Consider the following 19,464-nt stretch of genomic DNA (forward strand, 5'->3'; position numbering starts at 1 on the left):
CGCCCGGGGAGCAGTGTAGGGAACGGTGCCTTGCTCAGGGACACCTCGGTAGCACTTGGTCTTGCCGGGACTCGAACTGGTAACCTTCCAGTTGCCAAACCAAGTCCCTATCGACTTCGCCACCACCGAATAGATTGGATACTTGTATAAAAATAAAGGAAAAAAATACACAATCATGCATGAGTGCGGAAATCTGACTAGTGACTTACGGCCTGGCCAGAAGCTCAAAGTGATGAGGTTATGCGGGGGTCAAACAAGGGGGCATAATGCCCCATAAGTCCTCATAGCCTACACACACATTTCCCAAAGTCACCCTTTCATCAACAGCAGCATGTGTGTGTATGAGTGCCAGAGAGTGGGAGGGAGGGTAGCCAGATAAATATATTATGCATCAGCCAGGTGTGCAGAGGGGCCCTGCTAATTGCCCCCACCACTAATGTTTAATGTACAGAATAGGACGGAGAAGGAAGGGGGGGTGGGATTATTAGAGACGGGAGGGGGGAGGAAGGAGTGGAGGGGAGAAATGCATGAGGCTGTGGAAGGGAAGGATGGAAGAGGGGGAAAAGAGACTGAATGAGGTAAGGGAAAAACTGCAATTATGTCTCAAATAATTAGCCATTATTCCTTTTCACACACCGGTTTCACCTCATTTATCATTTGGATGCCTGCTGAACACATCCACATATCGTTTCAGTCAAATCCTGCGCATCCAAAAAGATCGAGCCAAACTAAGAATGTATTTTGTATAAATATTAATGAAATAATAAATGAATGTTTTTTCAAAAGCACCATCTTAAAGGTTGTGTCAAGACGTGCTTACAAGTTTTTGGGAAATGATCATTCAGCATTAGAGAAGCATGAAAAAAAGGATAATGATGATAATGAATCTAAGTTGAAGAAAATGTATGAACGATTTCCATATTAATTGATAACATAGTTAGGTATCTAATGGTGGGCTGATCTGGAAGTTAGCATCGCAAGGGCTCGCATGACAAAAAGCAATGGGATTTTTCCAATGGATTTTTGAAATATTGGAGAATGTTAACACCACTTTTATGGTTTTTGAAGCGTAAATGCCAGAAGTGAAAATCTAACGGCTATTGATAAACGACATCACGGTCACATGGCTGTGCATCACCACCGCTACGCTAAAGACAGGCTCGTGTTTGGTGTGATGTTTTTCAGTGGTATCATTTAGTCACTTGTTAGCAATCATCGTTTTCAAGACTCATAGAAGCCAAGGACATTCCCAAATGGGTTGTTTACTGACATCTTGTTTTGTCATAGAACAAAATGTGCAAGTCATTTTGTGTTAACCACAGACCTTATTTTAGGCATCTAACCTTAAACGTATTTAAAAAATGGTCAACTCTAAACTCATGGAACCAGAAGTGGTAAAATGCTGACTCATTTCCGAGTTTCAGGACTCATTCCCGCACCACTCAGGCTTCAACAAGGACAAAAGACGGCACAAGACATAAGATCTAACCAAACACTCCAAACTAGATATACAAATACACTGCAGGCATAAAGTCTGTGTCTAACAAAGAAACAAGCATAATCTCTCAGTAAGAGATGCTTACACACATACTCAGCCTTGTAGGAAACTTAGAAGGGCCCGGGTCCCCTGAGACTATCCAGTGGTGGGGGGAGTTAGGCTAAGGAATCTATGTCTGGATTGACTGTGTGTGTGTGTGTGTGTGTGTGTGTGTGTGTGTGTGTGTGTGTGTGTGTGTGTGTGTGCGTGCATGTGTATAGTCACACAAGCATCATCTTTCTCCTCTTAAAAGCCGAGGGCATGCACCGAGCCAAGCTACACTGTGCTCGTGTGTGTGTGTGTTTGTCTCCAGTGGGGTGGGTGTGTGTTAAGGTCCAGTGAGTTTGCAGCTGATAAACGAGGCTAGCTAAGCCGCTACAATGGCACGGTCCTGGCCCATGACGGCCCTGTTCTGACACACACTCTCACACACACACATGTACATGCACAACCCCGCCAGGCTGGCCGCTGATAAGGAGTCGTCGCTGGCATACGCACACCTCACTGAGGGACTTCACCCTTTCTGGACACACAGATGAGTTCACACACGATAAAAACCTAACCAAGCCTACCAGATGATATGACCTTCTTCCATCCATTATTTCAGACAAAACCTCATTTTCACTGCTCAACACTGATGAAGGAAACGTATCAAGTCACGTCCATTAGACATTTGAGCCGTTATCCCAAATTACACAAGGGGTTTTCTCTACACGAGATTCTTGTCTGACACGTCCAGCCACAGAAATAGTATACATTCAATTGGCCTTTCCCAAACAGGACATTTTTACTTCACTACAGTAAGAAAAGTTCATGTGAAACTTAAATGAGGACTCAATTCTGTGAGCAAACATTAAGTATACCAGGACAATGAAACCAAAGGAGCCAAACTGAATTTGTAGCCAATATTATTTAGACCTCATCTGTGCTTGTTGTATTGCATCTCAGAATGTCTTCAATCAAATTGGCCTACTCTACTTCGTTATTTTCTACACTGAGTGTTCAATTGTGTAGTCATTTGTTTTTAATTGAGTGAAGATCAACATGAACCCAATTACATTCAATGCATGGTACTGCTGGGCTTCACCGATCACCAAATACATTAGCTTGTTTTGTCCCATTTGAGAAAAAAGAAAACAAAAAACTCAAACCCACCCCCTGTCGAGAAAGTCAATGGAATTTCAAACAAAGCTCTCGGAAAGCCATTTAATGGTTCAGCGGGCTTTAATGCAAAGCCAATACAAGCTTTTACACAGGAGTAACTCAATGTGGCTGTACGCACACTGATTGCATTATTGTTAACACGGTTTGTAGCTGCACAAATAAAAATGAGATAAGCGGTCACATTTTTTTGGTGCAAATAAAAGCAAAAAGGCGTTTGCGGTGCCTCTGATGTACCTACAAAACAACATATTGTTGTCCTCAAGTAATCCAAGCCACATGTGTAGGGTCTTTGAGTTTTATAAGAGCCAGTCGCCCTATGAAAGTCTCTGTGCTCCGCCAAAGGGTGACATTAAATGACTAATGGTAAAGCCAGATGGGGGAAGAGAAGGAGAGAGAAGGAAAGAGAAACGGAAAGATGAACTGTACAGTCCTCATGCTGCTGTTTGATATTGGAATGATGATACATGCTTGAACAGCGATTATATGAAGAAAAATAAATGAAGTCATTGTCCTGTGGCAGAGGTCATTTTATTTTGCCTTCTTAAAACTAGTTGTATCCTAATTAGGTTAGGCAACCACCAAACTGGCTTGGAATTTCATGACACTTCCCACCACAATTAATTTTTACCCACATTTGGCGGTTGTTAATTTTAAAGTCTTGCACAGTTAATTGACAATAACTTTAACTCCAGGCAATGAATAATTACAATCCCAGAGTCTCTTAATACAGTTAAAACCACATACTTACATGAACTATAATGGAGTCCTAACTACTGTTCAAGAAGTAAGAGGGCATAGACTTGCAGCTGAAACAATTAGTCAATCATTTGATTGGTCAATCCACATAATCTGCAATAATTAGTCATTAAGTAATTTTTATGGTTCAAGTGTCTCTAATCTGAGGATTTACTGCGTTTTCTTGTCTTTAATAATAGCTAATTAACCATCTGTTGGTTTAAGACAGAAAAGCAATTTGAAGCCGTTAAATTGGACCCTGTATAATATGTATACATATTTTAAATGTTATTGATCTCCTGGAGAGCAAACATAGAATTGATTGTAATATTAAATAATGTCAGATCTAGCTGAGTAATGTGACTATGGCCCCGGCTCACGAGAACAAATACGGCAAAACGCATCGGAGTAACGCAAATGCAACCGCAAAAAAACCTTCCGTCCCCACGCAATATACACGGATTGTGTCAAGCTCCACGAGACGGCTCCGTTTACATCCAAAACGCTGAGAAAGCTGCAGTACATATGCCGAACCTGTACGTGGCGCTGTAACTTCCTCCACAAAAGCAGCAACTTCCCTCCACAAAAGCAGCGAAGAAGAATGGTTGTCATGGCTGCACTTCTGTTTTTTTCTCCGCGGTGGGGGCGGAGGGAACCGCGCAGGAGTTTTCGCTCGGTCAATGTGTGTGTTAAAGTTTAAATCTTCATCTTCCTCATGCAGCAGGCTGATCCAGTAAGTAAACCCGACAGTAAAAATAAACATATTTATAACTAGGTTAGGTAGTTTTGAGAGGTAATTAAAATAGCTAAGGGTGGTGATCTGATTTGAAGTGTCTGTTTTGCCTCCCCGCTGCTTCACAGCCGGAGGAGCTGCGTGTCTCCGTCCTGTCAGATTAGACTTCACTTCACTCGCGTTTATGTTCATATCGAGATAAAGATAAATAATCTGAATCTGAATCTGGTGGGGAGAGGCGGGGAGAGGCGGGGCTATGAAAACGAATGACCGTATAGGCGACTCCCACGGCCCCGATGGACGGCCCCCAGAGCGCTTCCGTTCCCAGATCTATCCACCTTTGGACCCGTTGTCTTGTGCGGGGTCTGTTTCTACGTTTCCCTTACGGCGTCGTCGAGCTTAGAGGGCTATACGCATGAGAAATATGCGGATTCAACCCGTATTTGTCCTCGTGGAGCCGGGGCCCTATGTTACCATAGTCACATTATGAAAATGTGGAAGGAACAAAGAATGTAGGTAGGACAGAGAGAGGAAGAGAATGAGTGGAAATGAATGCTATTAGCCCGGAGAAGCTCGACTTAACACAGACCAGGACCTCCCCTCTGTTCCCACTCATTTGACTCCACTCACTCTAAACAAACCAAATACACACTAGAAAGTAAAGTGCTCCCTGCATTCCCTCCCCTCTCCAATCTTGCCTGCTCTCTTCCATCTCCCTGTCATATGCGCTCAACTCCCGTTTAATGTCCTGCAAATGAAGCGGATTTATTAATGTGTAATTAAGTAATAATCATCACTACATAATGCATGAGAGACTCAAGGGGCTGAGAGCTCGGAGAGAGAGAGCAAGAGATAGGATAGTGAGGCCGCCTGAGCAGACAGAGAAGGAGATTTCTGCCGCCTCGCCTCGCTAAAGACACACATTAAAAAGGGATTAATCCATTGAAATAATATTTGATAAGAGAGAAGCCGTGCTCTCATTTATTTTCTCCCGCTCACCCCTCCTTTTCCTCTAACCCCATCAGCTAGTTTCATGGCCCTTCGTCGCGCCATTAGTCCGTGTTCAATTAACAGACTGCAATTAGTCAACTCCCCCCACTGTTAACAAGGCCTAATCACTGTATAGGCTAGGCTGGTCAGGAAAATCCATCAGAGGAATTTAGCTGCAGTGGTGAAACATGGAGGAGCAGTCAGGAAACATACTGCCGTTTGTTCAAAGAATCCAGCTTTTTCATAATATGTTTTTTATTTGAAATGTCTTGATTAAGGTTGCATGTATATGACATCTACAATCTAATTGGTAGCTCCACAGCATGGATTACACCATGGATGTATTAAAGGTGGGGTAGGTAAGTTTGAGAAACCGGCTCGAGATCGCTAGAATTTGAAAATACACAACCGGAGAAAATCTGCCACTTCCTTATAGAGCCCCTCCTCCAACACACACGAACGCGCACATGACCAATGAGGGCACGAGATAAGTTTGTGCACAGATGGAAGGCTGACAGGCAGGTAGGCCATCCAGTTACTTTAGCCGGGCCGGCTAAAATGATTGGTCGTACTTTTTACAGTACTACGGCTTCCACAGATGACATTTTTTTATGGATTTTTTTGTCAAAGCACTTAAGATATTCATGCTATCGGGATGTTAAGAGCATTCCATGGAATATAACAAAAGTGTATCTCGAGCCGGTTGCTCAAACTTACCTACCCTACCTTAACTGGATACAGTGTTGAGGCGGGAACCGTTCCTATGAAAGTTGCTTGAGAATAATAATACCCGGATCTGGGCCTATAAAACATTGCGTTTTCCTTAAGCCCCGCCTCCAATCTGCTCGGTCACGACCGGTCTCGGCACTATCAAATGAATAGAGAGGTAAAATAACTGGACAACTGGATTTGGCTTTCAGCGCATTTTATAACTCTTAGGTCCTAATGATTTATTTAAGGACTTTCTAAGAGTTTGTTAAAGTCTCCTTCCATTGGAAGTAAATGTGAAGACGTGTTTTGGGGCCTAACGACACAGCGTCTGGTCACTGCAACAATGTGAACGACCGGTTCACTTACTGGGGGGTCTGCTTTACACAGCGTACACTAAAAGTAAATACCTAAATGTTCTCAACTCAAAACAATTACAGAACTTAAATATGACCGAATCTGATTTAATATCATTAGTTGTTACCCTAATGAATCAATGCCTTAAATCTCAAACTCTGCAAATGCAAAAACTTAAAAACTATGTGTTGCTATTGTCGGCAATACATTTGAAGTTATTTGGGAAGCATTAAAAGTATTATAACTAACATGATGGATATGTGTGCCATATGTACGCATTTTTCCACGATCCAGGAGCACTTTGACAGGGTTAAAGTGACAATGAAAGATCAACATTCAGCTATGAATTTCATTTCCGGATAAAAACAACCCTTTTCAGAGCAGGGCCACTCAGGTCGCAAGTACATGGCGGAGGTGGAATTCGTGCTTCTTCTTTGTTTTGTTTTGGCATGCCTGGCTGGCCAGTAAGTCCGTAAGCCAGCCAGCCAGTCAGAGTTGGGTGAGCAGGTGAAAGACAGAAGAACATGAAAACACAGATAATCCCCCAGCGATCCTCACCTCCTCCTGGCCCCCATCGCCCCCCCCCTCCCCCCCTGCCCACTCACCTGCTGTGTGCCACTGTGCTGCCCCCAAACACCTCTCCTCTCTCTCCCCTTTACCCTTCAACCCCCTCTTTCCTCCTCCATCTCTATCTATCTCGCCTCCATCCCTCTCTTCTCCATCTTCCCCCCAATGCCAGGTCTTGCCAAGCTGTCAGTGGGGCAAGGTGCGGAGGGGAGATAGCAACACGCGTGTACACACTCAGATGCATCAGTACACATACACAAAACACATGGTGCTTATGCAAAGCTAGACGACAAGGGGCTGTGTACCTTTACTGGCACACACACTCACTCACACACACTGAGTGGTGGTCGTCCGCCTCAGCTTTGCTTCGCTCTGCTTCGCTTGGCTGCCTGACTAAAGCTAAGCTCCTCGTTATCCAGGCTGCTGAGACCAGGCTGCCTGAGTGACACACACACAGACACACACAAGGCGTGCGTGTCCATGATTGCAAACCCAAATACAAGAATCTAGATGTTGCAAGTATAAACACGCACATAAAAAACACACACTGAACATTGCGATGGCAGAGCAGCAGAGGACAGATTCACTGGTCCACAGCAGCTGATGTGTTCACTGACAAACTGCATCGAGCATCGACCACGCTCAGAAGAGGGCAATAACACCAAATTCAACCACATCTTAGGCCTACTGATGAAGTGCAACTTAAACTACATACAATACCACTGTTAAATCATGGTTAAAAAAAACGTAATTGATTAGGACTGTCATTTATGAAATAGTCACCAGTTATTCTTCCTCCATTTCTACAGATTAAACTGGATTGTCATTTTTATTGTTTATGACATCATTTGCCTTTAAATTACTTCAGCAATGCATTTCTTTTTCTTTGCCCAGACACAAACAGAAATGAGAAATACAGACAGAGTAAAGTATCAATAAACAACGGGGATAGAAATCTTTATAGTCCTATTGGTTAAATAAGATATCAATAGACATGCCAGCAGCACTCAAACTCAAAATAGTTGTTATATGTCATTATAAGGCCATTTGTATGTGTGCATCATCAACATTTGTATTTATTTTTCTATTTGAATGCTAGTTGGTGGTGATGGTAACAGATTTGGGTCAGATAGTCAGATTCTAAACCCCAAAACACACAGAACATTTATGCGTCAATCTTTTCTCCATATACTTGCGACTCTAATTTGGAGTACTAACTTCTCGTGCACAGCAAATGTCCACATGCAGTGTGTATCTAAAGCATCAATAATTGTTAATCACTACATACGGTCAAATTTGAGTCAAATGTGTGTTATAAGATATATCAACAACAATGAACCAGCTTTACAGTACATTCCTGAGGAGGCTGTGGAATCTATAAACTAACGCATCACTCTCAATCACAACCCCTTTCTTGTGGGTTGAAGTAAACAACACTGATTGGTTTTCCTGACAAGTAGCCCAAAGTAATAGATATTACAAACATAAACGTATCTAAAAAAGAACACAATCACACATACGTCCAAAACAGGCTTAACTTCAGAACCTGAACCCTACAATGAAGCTGTTAGTCAAACTTAACACCCAGTCTAAATCACTTTCAAAAAATCTGTTTGCTTCCCAGATATAGTCACAGAAAGGGAAAGCCTATATGGCGGAGGAAACGGGGGAGGGGGGCAACCACATGGTCAGCCCGTCCCGTTGCCCATCTGGGTCCCATAAAGGAGACATGGAGGCCAAGGCCACCACATGCCCTCATGCAAGATGCCCACTCACCCATGCACTGCAATGAATACTATTAAATGGTATGGGGAATTTGAGGCTTCCTTATGAAAAAAAAGTAATAGAACCGCTTTTTAGAATGTGGATTTTATACCAATAAAGTTGCCTTTCAGTGAACTTTATGAAAAACAATGTTTGAAATCCAGTTAGTCTACATTATGTGCCCAACCATGGAGGACATTTTTTAAGTGTGAAGGGAGGCCTGAAACGCTGACAAATTGAAAATATTCACAGCAATATTGTAAAAATAAAGAAGTTAACGTCAAGCAATGCAACGCAATTCCATTAAAGTGTGGATCATATTAAATTAATTTGATGTCTATGTTTGTGTGAAATAAACTGAGACATCGGATATGGGGGCTAAGTGATTTGATTTGGGGTCAACCAGCCAAACACCACAACAAAGCAGCAGTGGGCTGTTAAAAGCAAGTGCAACATATCCCAACATGGGAATAATCCAGATTACATTGGACTCCTTAACAAAGTGAATTACAGGTTGGCCGAAAAGCACAACCCACGCTGTCAGAAACGAGACACCAGTGTATCATATATCATGTTCTGACAGAATGGCAGCTAATTGAAAACAATTAACCCAGTGGACTGGCAGACAGAGAAAACAATCCGGAGATGTTTGAAACTTATATAAAATGTGATGCTACATTTCGAAACTGTTACCAAGCTACACAGTCAACTATGCGCTCCCTTACATGTTAAACATTTTACCAATGTCGTTACCAATAACAAACAATGACTGAATATGCTAAATATGAGCTAACACACACATTTTAAATGTAAGACATTAACCTCTGTGTGAAACCACAGAAAGACTGCTTGCAGCCCTTGGGGATAATTAAATTAAATTAGCTAACAAACACCAGAGTTGGGCATGAAATCTTGGTCATGGTCTCCTTATTTTACTCCTGAGTAAAGTAGGCTATCCTTTCACATGAGGAACAAAAACACAGTTTCTTACCTTTAACGGAGCGCGGCTTGGCCTGTTTTCGTCTAGACATCTCTGGTCTTTCCTTTTAAAATGTTATTTTTCTATTGTTTTGTTCCGCTCCGTGTTTTCTGCTAACCATGCAGGCGGACAACCCGTACCTCTCCACCACTTTCGCTGCTGCTTCTTCTTCGCCTGTTGCAATGCGGCAGCTTCAGTCCTCTGATTGGGAAACGGCCGTAAGTCCAGCGACAACAAACCGCACCACCGGGAGCACAGCGGATTGCAGGCGACTCGGCTCCTCTGCTGCGTATTCTTCCTGAGTGGTCGCGAGGCTCACGCAACCTGTAGCGTAAACGCGAACAACTTCCCGTCGATAGTCCCTTCTTCTTCGTACAACGTGCCCGGACGCCGACAATCTCAGTTTCTCTGCTTTCCTGCGCACAACAATTAGCTTTTCTCTCGGTGCAAGCCCACTGCCGACTTCTCGAGCACTACTACCTGTGCGCGAGCAGCCAGCCACAGGCGAAGCGAACACCTGAGCAAGTCCCGCGGTATTAGGGTAAAGTGACAGCGGCAACCGTCCGAGAGCGTGGTGGCGGTGCCACAGCGGTACGATGACGGTCCAGGTGAAGCGAGGCGCCCGAGTAGGTTCTGGGAAATTGTCCTCAAAAATGAAACGTGCCTTCTGTCTTCGTGCTCCTCGCGGCTTCGTCGTAGCTTTTTATTTAGTTATCGAAACTATTTTAGGTCTGTTTGATTTGGGTTTTCCTCAGGAAAGCCGTACCGACTCGAACTGACCAGCGTCCCTGTGTTCCGTCCCGTTATTCTACACTAGGTAGTGGTGGTCTGGTGGCATGGACATAGCGCTCTTCCCCATCATCTCCACCCCCGAGGGAATACTGCTTTTACAACCCACGCTTTCTTTTTGTTAATATTTCCCAATGCCCTATCGGCGATATTAATAGCAGCCTAATATTTCTCCCAGTCTAACCCTTTGCTAGCCTCTGTCTCCCTGCTTTTTCTTTGTCCTGACTCTGGCTACCAGTCTCCCTCCTCCTCCTCCGCCTGCCTCTGCTGGCGGGGCTGCGGCGCAGACACAATAATAAAGCCAAGGCAGGCACTGCTTGGCTGGAAATGTAGCCGCGTCCCAGCAGGGGGATGTGAGAGAAGGGTCCCGGCGGGGGAGCGCTCTGATCCCGCAGGGAGCAGCTCGGCACAGCCCGGGTTGGCTGAAGCAGGAGAGAGGCAGGCTGGGCTGACGGAGAGAGGGGAAGTTTGGGGAGAGTTAGGCACAGCGCCAGCTGTGGCCGACAGCAGCAACTACAACAGGGACTATGAGAATACAGAGGGAGGAGACAGAGGGAAAATATGGACTTTGGAGTAGGATGAGGAAGAGGCCCTAAAGTTAAGACAAAGCATAATAATTAATTTTGACAATAATAAGAGTAGCACAAGTAATGTGAATTATTATTCACAGAGTACTGAGGTAGGCCTATCTATGTTTTAAACAGTGCTCAGTAGTGGAGGATGCTATCAGCTAGCAACCAGTGTCACTAAACGTGTAACCTTTTAAAAGATACAGCAATGACAATGTTTATTTGTATGTTAAACAATTATGTAGGAATATTATACCATGGCCCTCTCTTGCTCATGGCTTTACTAGTTAGGTCAACAACAGGCCAATGTAAGCCGTGACAGAAAGTCTTTTTTGTTTATAAATCACTCAAAAACAGAATTCCCAAAACAATACAATGGCAAGGGATGACAACACTGCATGTTATGCGTGGACAAATGAAACAACTACCGCCATAGTGTTGGTTACAGTAGAATTAAAAGTGCTCTTTTGATTTTGATCTAATCTTATTTCTCACTATTTACAATATGTTCACAGTTCACATTTGAACCTTGTAGATGGCAAAGGTCAGCGTCCACCACCTTAAAAGCTCTAACCAAAATTCCTTTGGTGGTCACCTGTGATTTATCATTAAAAAATAATGTTCATCGAGCCATCATGCTTCATTACAACAAAAAATCATTTTCACATGGCACATTTTCTTTTGCTAGTATCAATCATCTGTACAGCACCTACGAATTATTTTAGATTTTCACATTTTTAGTCTCTTCAAAAGTTTTGGTAACATATTGTAAGAGAGAGTGATGACTTCCAATAAAAATATCAAAATCCGGACACAAACTTGAATGTAATGTTTTGCAGAGCAGCATGTTTTTGTAACAATCATTAAATAAAAAGAATGAATGCAGGAGTAGCAATAATAGAGCTTACAGAAAGGCCATAGGTAATGGTAAATTCCCTAAATAAAATGTCATCAAAGGATTTGTGCACACTTTTGGATGTCAGACATTTTTTCATCTTCCTCTTTTCTTGAGTGATTTACGTTTCACTCAATTTGCAGTGGATTAATTTCTATGGGACAGTTCCTGACAGGATTAGTTTAAGCCTATTCATTTAGCCTGAGCAGAACCTATCCGTGCGAAATGAACATTTTCCGCACTTTAGATCGAGACCACATGAAATGTCTGCTTCTATCCACTCACAGGCTTACAAGAGCCTTTGTGTTGCAGTGAATGTACCGTCAAATGGTAAAAAATCTGCTGAGCCATTTCCTTAAAGGAATAAAAATACCTCTGTGTCCTCCATTACCCTTTTTTACAGAGCTTTGGAAATGCCCCCTTCAAGAAGAAACCCTTTTTTTTCAGTTTTTTCTCATTGGAGGCCACTCTCTGTCACAGGGAAAATAAACCGTTTGACTTACTGTATAAACATAATTCAATTAGCTACACCAGTGTACATGTGTGTGTGTGTGTCTGTGTGTGGGTGTCTTCTTCAAAGCTCCTTTATTCCCAGTAAAGAAAGAGGGACACGTCTGCAGACAATATAAAGCAGACAAAGAGGGGAAAAATGAAAATCACTGGGTGCTTTGTTTCTTCACTCTCTGCTCCAACCGAGCGCTCTCTGATCCGCAGCTGAGCTTTTCCATGTAGCCCCCCCCCCCCCCCTCTCTGGTTGTCATGGATAACTGGGTAACGTGGAGCTCCCTGTGCTGACCAGCAGGACCACTGCCCTCCACAGATTGAGCCCCCCCCCCTGCCCCACCACCCCACCCCCGTCCTCCCATGGATAGACAGAGCAGCCTTAAGACTGACCCCCCGCCGGGTCAAAGAAGGTGGGGGGCTCTTGTCTCTGTGTCCTCCCCTTGTCCCCCCCCCCCCCCCAACCTCCTCCCTTTCTGTCTCCCTCTGCCTCACCCTCCAACCTTCACCTCTCCCTCTCGACGAAATGAGTGCACGCCAGGAGACCCGTTTGTGCATTTCTGTGTGTGTGTGCGTGTGCATAGCTCCCCCAGTGTGACTGCCGCTGGCATGGAGGGGCAAAAGCCCTCACACAGTGGTTGGTCCCCCCTCCACCCCTGTCCCCCCTCCTTGTTTCTGCCGGTAAATACAAAGAGTGGGAAAAAAGCCCACATTACAAGCTCCTTAAGGGTCAAGGACAGGCCCCAGTCTGAATTAGCTTCTAAGAGTCGTATTGTTGAATCACATAGCTAGCGATTACACCCTCTGTCATCTCCGCGCGGATTTGGCTTTTTTATACACACAACAAGAGAACATCAAGTAACAGCTACTGAATAAGTTGGCCCAACCGACATGCAGTGGGAATTGATACAGGCAGGACTTCAATGGAATAAACCAGAGGCCGATGTAGAATTACAGACCCAAAAATGGGGATTTGGCTTAAAGATTTTATACCTTTACAGCAGTCTGGTGTACAGTGATGTGGAATGCGAGAGCACAGAGATTATGACACAGCAAATGAGGTGCCAAAACTTTGTGTATTTTCATGATTACAGTCTGGTAATGTAGCTGTGGTGAGATTGTGTCATAGACGTCTCTTTATTCGCTTGTGTATATCATATTGTATGTTTGATTAAGTTACTACGCTTAAAATATAAATATAAAATGCTTGTTTAAACTCGAAGATAACGTACATTTAAAATGGTTTGTGGGAATTGTATGTCTGTGATTTGTATTACCAGCTGATATCTTGTAACCTTGGATTCTGTTGAGACTTTAGCGACTCATAGTTGTTCAGGATCCTGGCATGATAAGGGGTGTCATAGAGGGACCAGCATGTGTCAACTAAGTGTTTGTCAGATCATCAACCAGCATCTGAAACCCCTTACCCACACATTTCTGCCAGATTTAATTGAAAGGATTGTATTTGACAATTTACTTTCCAAAACCATCAATCCGATAAGCATGCCATCTTGGCACAGTGATTGGTCAAGTGTGCAGACTGTCCAGAAAGACTATACAGGATTTGGACTTCCCCATAAAGCTGTTTTTGTTTTCTTCACACTATGAGTCTTCACTTTTCATATGTGCATAATGTGAAAGGAGGCCTCTGAGGATAGAAATTGACGGAAGAAAAGGGTCAAAGAGTCGATTTTAAGCACCTCAGCCTTTAAAGCTGGGGCAGTATATATTTTAGCGCCATTGGCCAAAAATTCCTTACGATGAAATACTAATTCATCATCAGAAAATCCTACAGGAAAACTGTTATTCCAGTATTGGCATCAACTACCTACATTGCAAAGCAACCCATAAAGAACAATTATATTTGTTGAAGTGTTTCAAAGATGAAGAGAACTATTTTTGCTAATAGTTTAGCCTTCTGCTAACCAGAACCAAAGGCTCAAACTGCGTACGTGGCTGCATCTAGGTTCTATGATTAACAGAAGGTTTAAATGATTAGCAACACATTCTCTTTAACTATCTTTGTTGATATTATAGCTAGCTAGGGCCTCCCATGATAATGTGTCATCCAAAATTGCTTGAAATAAAATAAGTATTTATGCGTAAATATGCTCATGCTAGTCTGGTAGGTGGGGCTTAGAATTTGGCTTTAGAATTTGCTAAAAGGATTTAATGTAATTTCTTCCCAATTACGCAAAAAGAAACTAGCCAAGCTTTACTCTCCAACATGGTAAACCCTTATTGCTGACAGGTGAAAAGAAGAGGCTGGCAACACCATCTGTCGCAGAGGTAGCACATCATTTGTTTGCAGCCTTCCACAAGCCAGTAGAGTTAGCAGCAATGAGGGATGCTGTGGCCATTGGAATTGGCCATTTAACATTTGGAGTTACCGTACAAGTACTTTATGGCACAATACTTATTGTTTACCCCTGAACATGTATTTTAATGTTTGCATTGATGTACAAAGGGGACATTTACAGAAACAATTTAGAGGGATCAGTTATGAGGGTTTTGAAAAACATGCATTAAACCAGCTGTGTTGAGAGGATAGTGATCAGTGACAATCAATGAGACCCATTACAAGCGAGTCTGCAGTGTCACACCGCTGAGAACTGACTGCATATCAGTGTTAACCTGCAGAACAGTTGCATGTGTCTCTCCTTTTGTCTTTCCTTTATACACACACATTTTCCCTCGTACCATACTATCCGTCTCTCAGGTATCAAAGCCTGATATTCCTGAGGTGAGGAGGTAACAGTGAATTCTCAATACCCTAACAGAGAGCTCCTGAACATCGGCCCATTGTGCTGCTTGCTTGCCTGCCACTAGCGAATAGAGTTCATGTTATATTTATGTAGCCTAAAGCGCACTCTCTCCCTATCTTCCTTCATAACTCTCCTTCCCTGCCTCTCTCTCTCTCTCTCTCTCTCTCTCTCTGAATCCCTGTCTTCTGCTGTGTTGAACTCTCGCCAGCTCCACTAGGTCTCCCCTCTGCAGACAACAGTGTTCCATCTCAATGCTTTTGCCCTAGATATCAGCTATTTTTATATGGAATAATTAGACACAAAACTGATTTAAATACTGCAAAGCCAGATTCTTTTGTCTCCACTTAATGTGGCCTGGGTGCACAATGCCAAAGGTGTAAAGTGCATGTGTGTATGTCTGTGTGCATTTACATGGGTGCGTGCGTGTGTACTAATGTGATTGCTACTTGTTATGCAGTAATAGTTCAGTAGTTGTGCTATGGGTAAAATGTATCTTGATTTTGTGCATTATTCTAAACCCTAACAAAAATGGGATTTGTGGATGCATATGGGGCACCCACATATCTGTGTTTGTGTGTGTGTGTGTGTGTGTGTGTGTGTGTGTGTGTGTGTGTGTGTGTGTGTGTGTGTGTGTGTGTGTGTGTGTGTGTACGCATGTGTGTACATGTGTACGTGTGTGTGTGGGCTGCATTCATTATCTGATCCGAAGGTGAGAACAAGGGAAAACATTTAGCCTGCGGTTACTCATGAATAAATATCCAGTATGGAGACACAGGAATAAGATCAACATTATTTTTTAATATTTGTTTTGAGCATTTGTTAAGCCTGTTATTCTATACACACTCGCATTTGCCAACCGGAATGTCTTTGCAGAGGTATTAGGGTATGTGTATAAGTGTGTATGTGTGTGTGTGAGACGTAGAGTGGAGGCTTACTGCCACTGGATGCCAGCTGTCTGAAATCTCTATAGATACATAAACATTGTGATAATGATGATGATGATGATGATGATGATGATGATGATGATGATGATGGCGACACTTGTGGTTATTATGATTGACTTTGACAATGATCACTATTTTAATCATGTAGTTTGTAGTTATCATTAAGATGCGGTTTTTGATGACTGTGACGCTGATGATGATGATGAAGATGATGATGATGATGATGAAGATAATGAATGTCATGTAAAAGAAGGATTGTTGGGCGTTTAGGAAGTGTAGTTGTTAAATGTATGCTATAATGGAGGTGTGGCCCTTTGGAATTAAGAGTAAATGTACAAATGTAAATGTATGTTTTGCGATTTTTTTAAATGTTGATCACAAATGTATCTTCCTTTCACTTTTCTTAAAATGTTAAACTAAAGGGTACACTGAAACAATTGAACCATTGACTCTAATTACATGTATTATGTCAACAGATTTCCCAAAACTGTATATGGTTAGTTGAAAGCAATATTACTAAGTTTAAATAGGTTCAACTTAATAATATTGCTTTCAACCAACCTAATACAGTTATGTGAAATGTATTGACATGATCCATTTAATTAAAGTCACGTTTCAGTTTTTCCAATGGATGTGCCTGTACAAAGCTCTTTAGTTCCCTGTCATTGTTTTCCTATTTGTATGCAACATAAGTCCCAAGTGAGCTGAGACGATGATGCTCTTTTACAGAAATTAAATCACAAATTTGTTATTGTGTCTGAGGCAGTCAGAAAGTGAATATTTTCAATTTGCTGTATTTTGTACTGATAAGAGCTTGGTTTTAATATTATCATCCTACTTTTAGCAATAAAACACATTTTTCCAAAAATGTAAAACTACTGTATTCAAAAATGTGCCTCAAGATCAAATGCACATTCTGATTGCAACATAGGCAAACTAGTTATTTTCATGAATTCACATGAAACGCTATAAAGCGCTATATCCTATAGTCATCATTCTGACGGCCCATTATTCCAAACCCTTACTGGTTGGTTGGTCAATCAAACTGATGCTTTGCAGGCACACAAAATGTGCAATGGCAATGAAGATAGAGGTTTAAACATTTAGTCTAATTAAACATTGCACACTTCCGGCCTTTCGGCCTACAGGTAATTCAAATACAGTATGAAAGATGAGGCAGCAACAATGCTCTTTTTCACTCGAGGGCCAAACACAAAATAATGGAAGTCAATGTATTAGGGTTTGTTCATGAATGTTAGAGCCATTTGCATAACATTACATTATTTTTAAGACTGCAATATACGTTTTAATTGCATTCTTGAGGAACGACGCCTTTGGCCATAGGCACGCACACTTTTACTTAACTTTAAGACAACTGTGCCCGTGAAAACAGTTCATCAAACAAGTCTGCTGAGTTTCTTGTGTAGCTAAAGTAATTACAGAACACTTTCTTTGTGTTTTTTCTTTTTTTTAAACAAAAACGTGAGAAATTGAGTGTGTTAGACTGGTGTGCACACATAAAATGACACGTTTGTTTTCCTGTGCGTGTGTCTCCATCTCTCAGGCTCCTGCCTGCCTCAGTCATAAGGGTTTTTTAAAAAGAAACAGTGGCAATGTGACAGCACTACAGCGTAAACCAAATCCACTTTCTTTCTTTCTTTCTTCGTATTCTCCGTTCTCATTGAGCGCTAGGATCCGAACAATGGCATGTTTCCCCCGACGATCTCTTTCTGCTGGGAACCCACCCCCTTCTTCCTAATTTCCCGCCACCTAAACAGAAAAGAACCCTGCTAAAGAGCGTCATTAGTGCCAGGCCATTTTTTTGTTTTCTTACTCTCGGAAGAAAGAGGAAGTGTTATCTGTGGCGAACAAACTTAACCCAATTAAGATCTGGTGGGGCGTAGGGGCTTGGCTCAGGACACAGCTGGGGCCCCCAGCTTGCCAACCAGGCATACAGCCAGCCAGTCAGCCAGACAACCAGCCAGGCAAGCAGGCAAGTAGCCAGCCGCCCACTCAGCCAGCCAGCAGCCAGTCAAACAGTCAGGAAACCAACCAGCTGCCTTCTCAGTACACCCACCAGCCAGCCTATCAGACGGCCAGGCTCTTCGTGCTGGGAAGACATTTTGACCTCTGTTTAAGGACTATTCCTCTAGAGTTTGTAATGGCATTGTGAGGCTGATCTCACATTCCATATGTCATGTATGTATTTGCCAACTCTTTGCAGGAACAAAATATTTTCATGTAAGCCTTTCCGATTACAATGAAATATAATTACTTATTTATATTGATGTGCTCTGTATCTCTTGTTTTGTTGTCACTTGTAAAATGATGAAACATAAACCTGCTTGCTCTTTGATTTTCTCAACAACCGTTCATGCAATCGTCCTTCTATGGAATGGGAAACGCTTATTAACTGTTACACCGCTGTACGGCATTCTGGGTACAACTCACTGTTGCTGGCTACGGTACACTCAAGAAAAGATTAAGAGACCAAAAGTCTCAAACACTTAGGCCTACTTACGTTTTTTCTATTACCATGAATGGATACCACATTTTGGGAATTCTCTTGACAACTCTTCATCCTCTCCAGTTCACACTATAGGCGAGTGTACTGCTCAGGACCCAGGGAGTTGAGTGTGAAGTTGTTTGGATGAGCGGTTCTTGGGAAAGCTGCAGTACCAAAGGCCAAGCAATCTGCCTCTTTGGAACAAGCTGTTTTTGTGGTGGGCAACCTACCGTCTTTAAACTCGAGCAGCCCTATAGGGTCAGTCTGAATTACAGTGTGATCAATTAGCAAAGGTGTCGATTCACAGTGAAAAACTCTAAAAGTACTCTTTAACTGACAATACTAGAAGTCTTAAAGGTTAACACACTTCTTGAAAATAAGCACTCGGAAATAAATATAGGGCTAAAATGACTTGAATGTGCTATTTTTCAACTCCCCACAAGAGTTATCTGTTTATTTCTTTGTGTCTGTATGCATGAATAGATGTATTGCAATGGTATAATTTTTCGAACAGAACATTCTTAATTAACCAAAGGACAAAGATCCCTTGTCATATATATGCAAATGTAGATTGAGACTGAGACATCATCACCCCATACATGAGAGCGTACACACACATACACACACACAGCAGCATATTTCAAAATCATCAAACCTTCTTCCCCTGGTGCCACACCTCACACTGGCACACACACAAACACGCTCACCCCATGATCCATACACAAGTGCCAGATACACACTCCAACAGCCAAACATGTTGATAATTAGAGCCTTGTTATTGGAAGGTGTTATCACAACAATTAACACCCTAATGTGTGTATGCATGTGTGTGTGATCGCGGTGATGGGAGGTGTGTGTGTGTGTGTGTGTGTGTGTGTGTGTGTGTGTGTGTGTGTGTGTGTGTGTGTGTGTGTGTGTGTGTGTGTGTGTGTGTGTGCGTGCGTGCGTGCGTGCGTGCGTG

At 42.6% G+C, this 19,464-nt stretch overlaps 1 protein-coding gene across 4 annotated transcripts in view; it reads right to left on the minus strand.

Annotated features, from left to right (window-relative positions):
• znf423 (zinc finger protein 423) overlaps nucleotides 1–10,723 on the minus strand; it is a 157,426-nt gene extending 146,703 nt beyond the window's left edge. For all 4 annotated transcript variants that reach the window (XM_034142006.1, XM_034142004.1, XM_034142005.1 and 1 more), the window contains exon 1: nucleotides 9,547–10,723. In XM_034142006.1, the coding sequence (XP_033997897.1) occupies nucleotides 9,547–9,586 (40 nt within the window). In that variant the 5' untranslated portion in view covers nucleotides 9,587–10,723. The remainder of the gene's footprint in view (nucleotides 1–9,546) is intronic.
• Nucleotides 10,724–19,464: the final 8,741 nt, after the last annotated feature.

Source organism: Trematomus bernacchii, unplaced genomic scaffold, assembly GCF_902827165.1.
Source record: "Trematomus bernacchii unplaced genomic scaffold, fTreBer1.1, whole genome shotgun sequence".
NCBI classification, from domain to species: domain Eukaryota; kingdom Metazoa; phylum Chordata; class Actinopteri; order Perciformes; family Nototheniidae; genus Trematomus; species Trematomus bernacchii.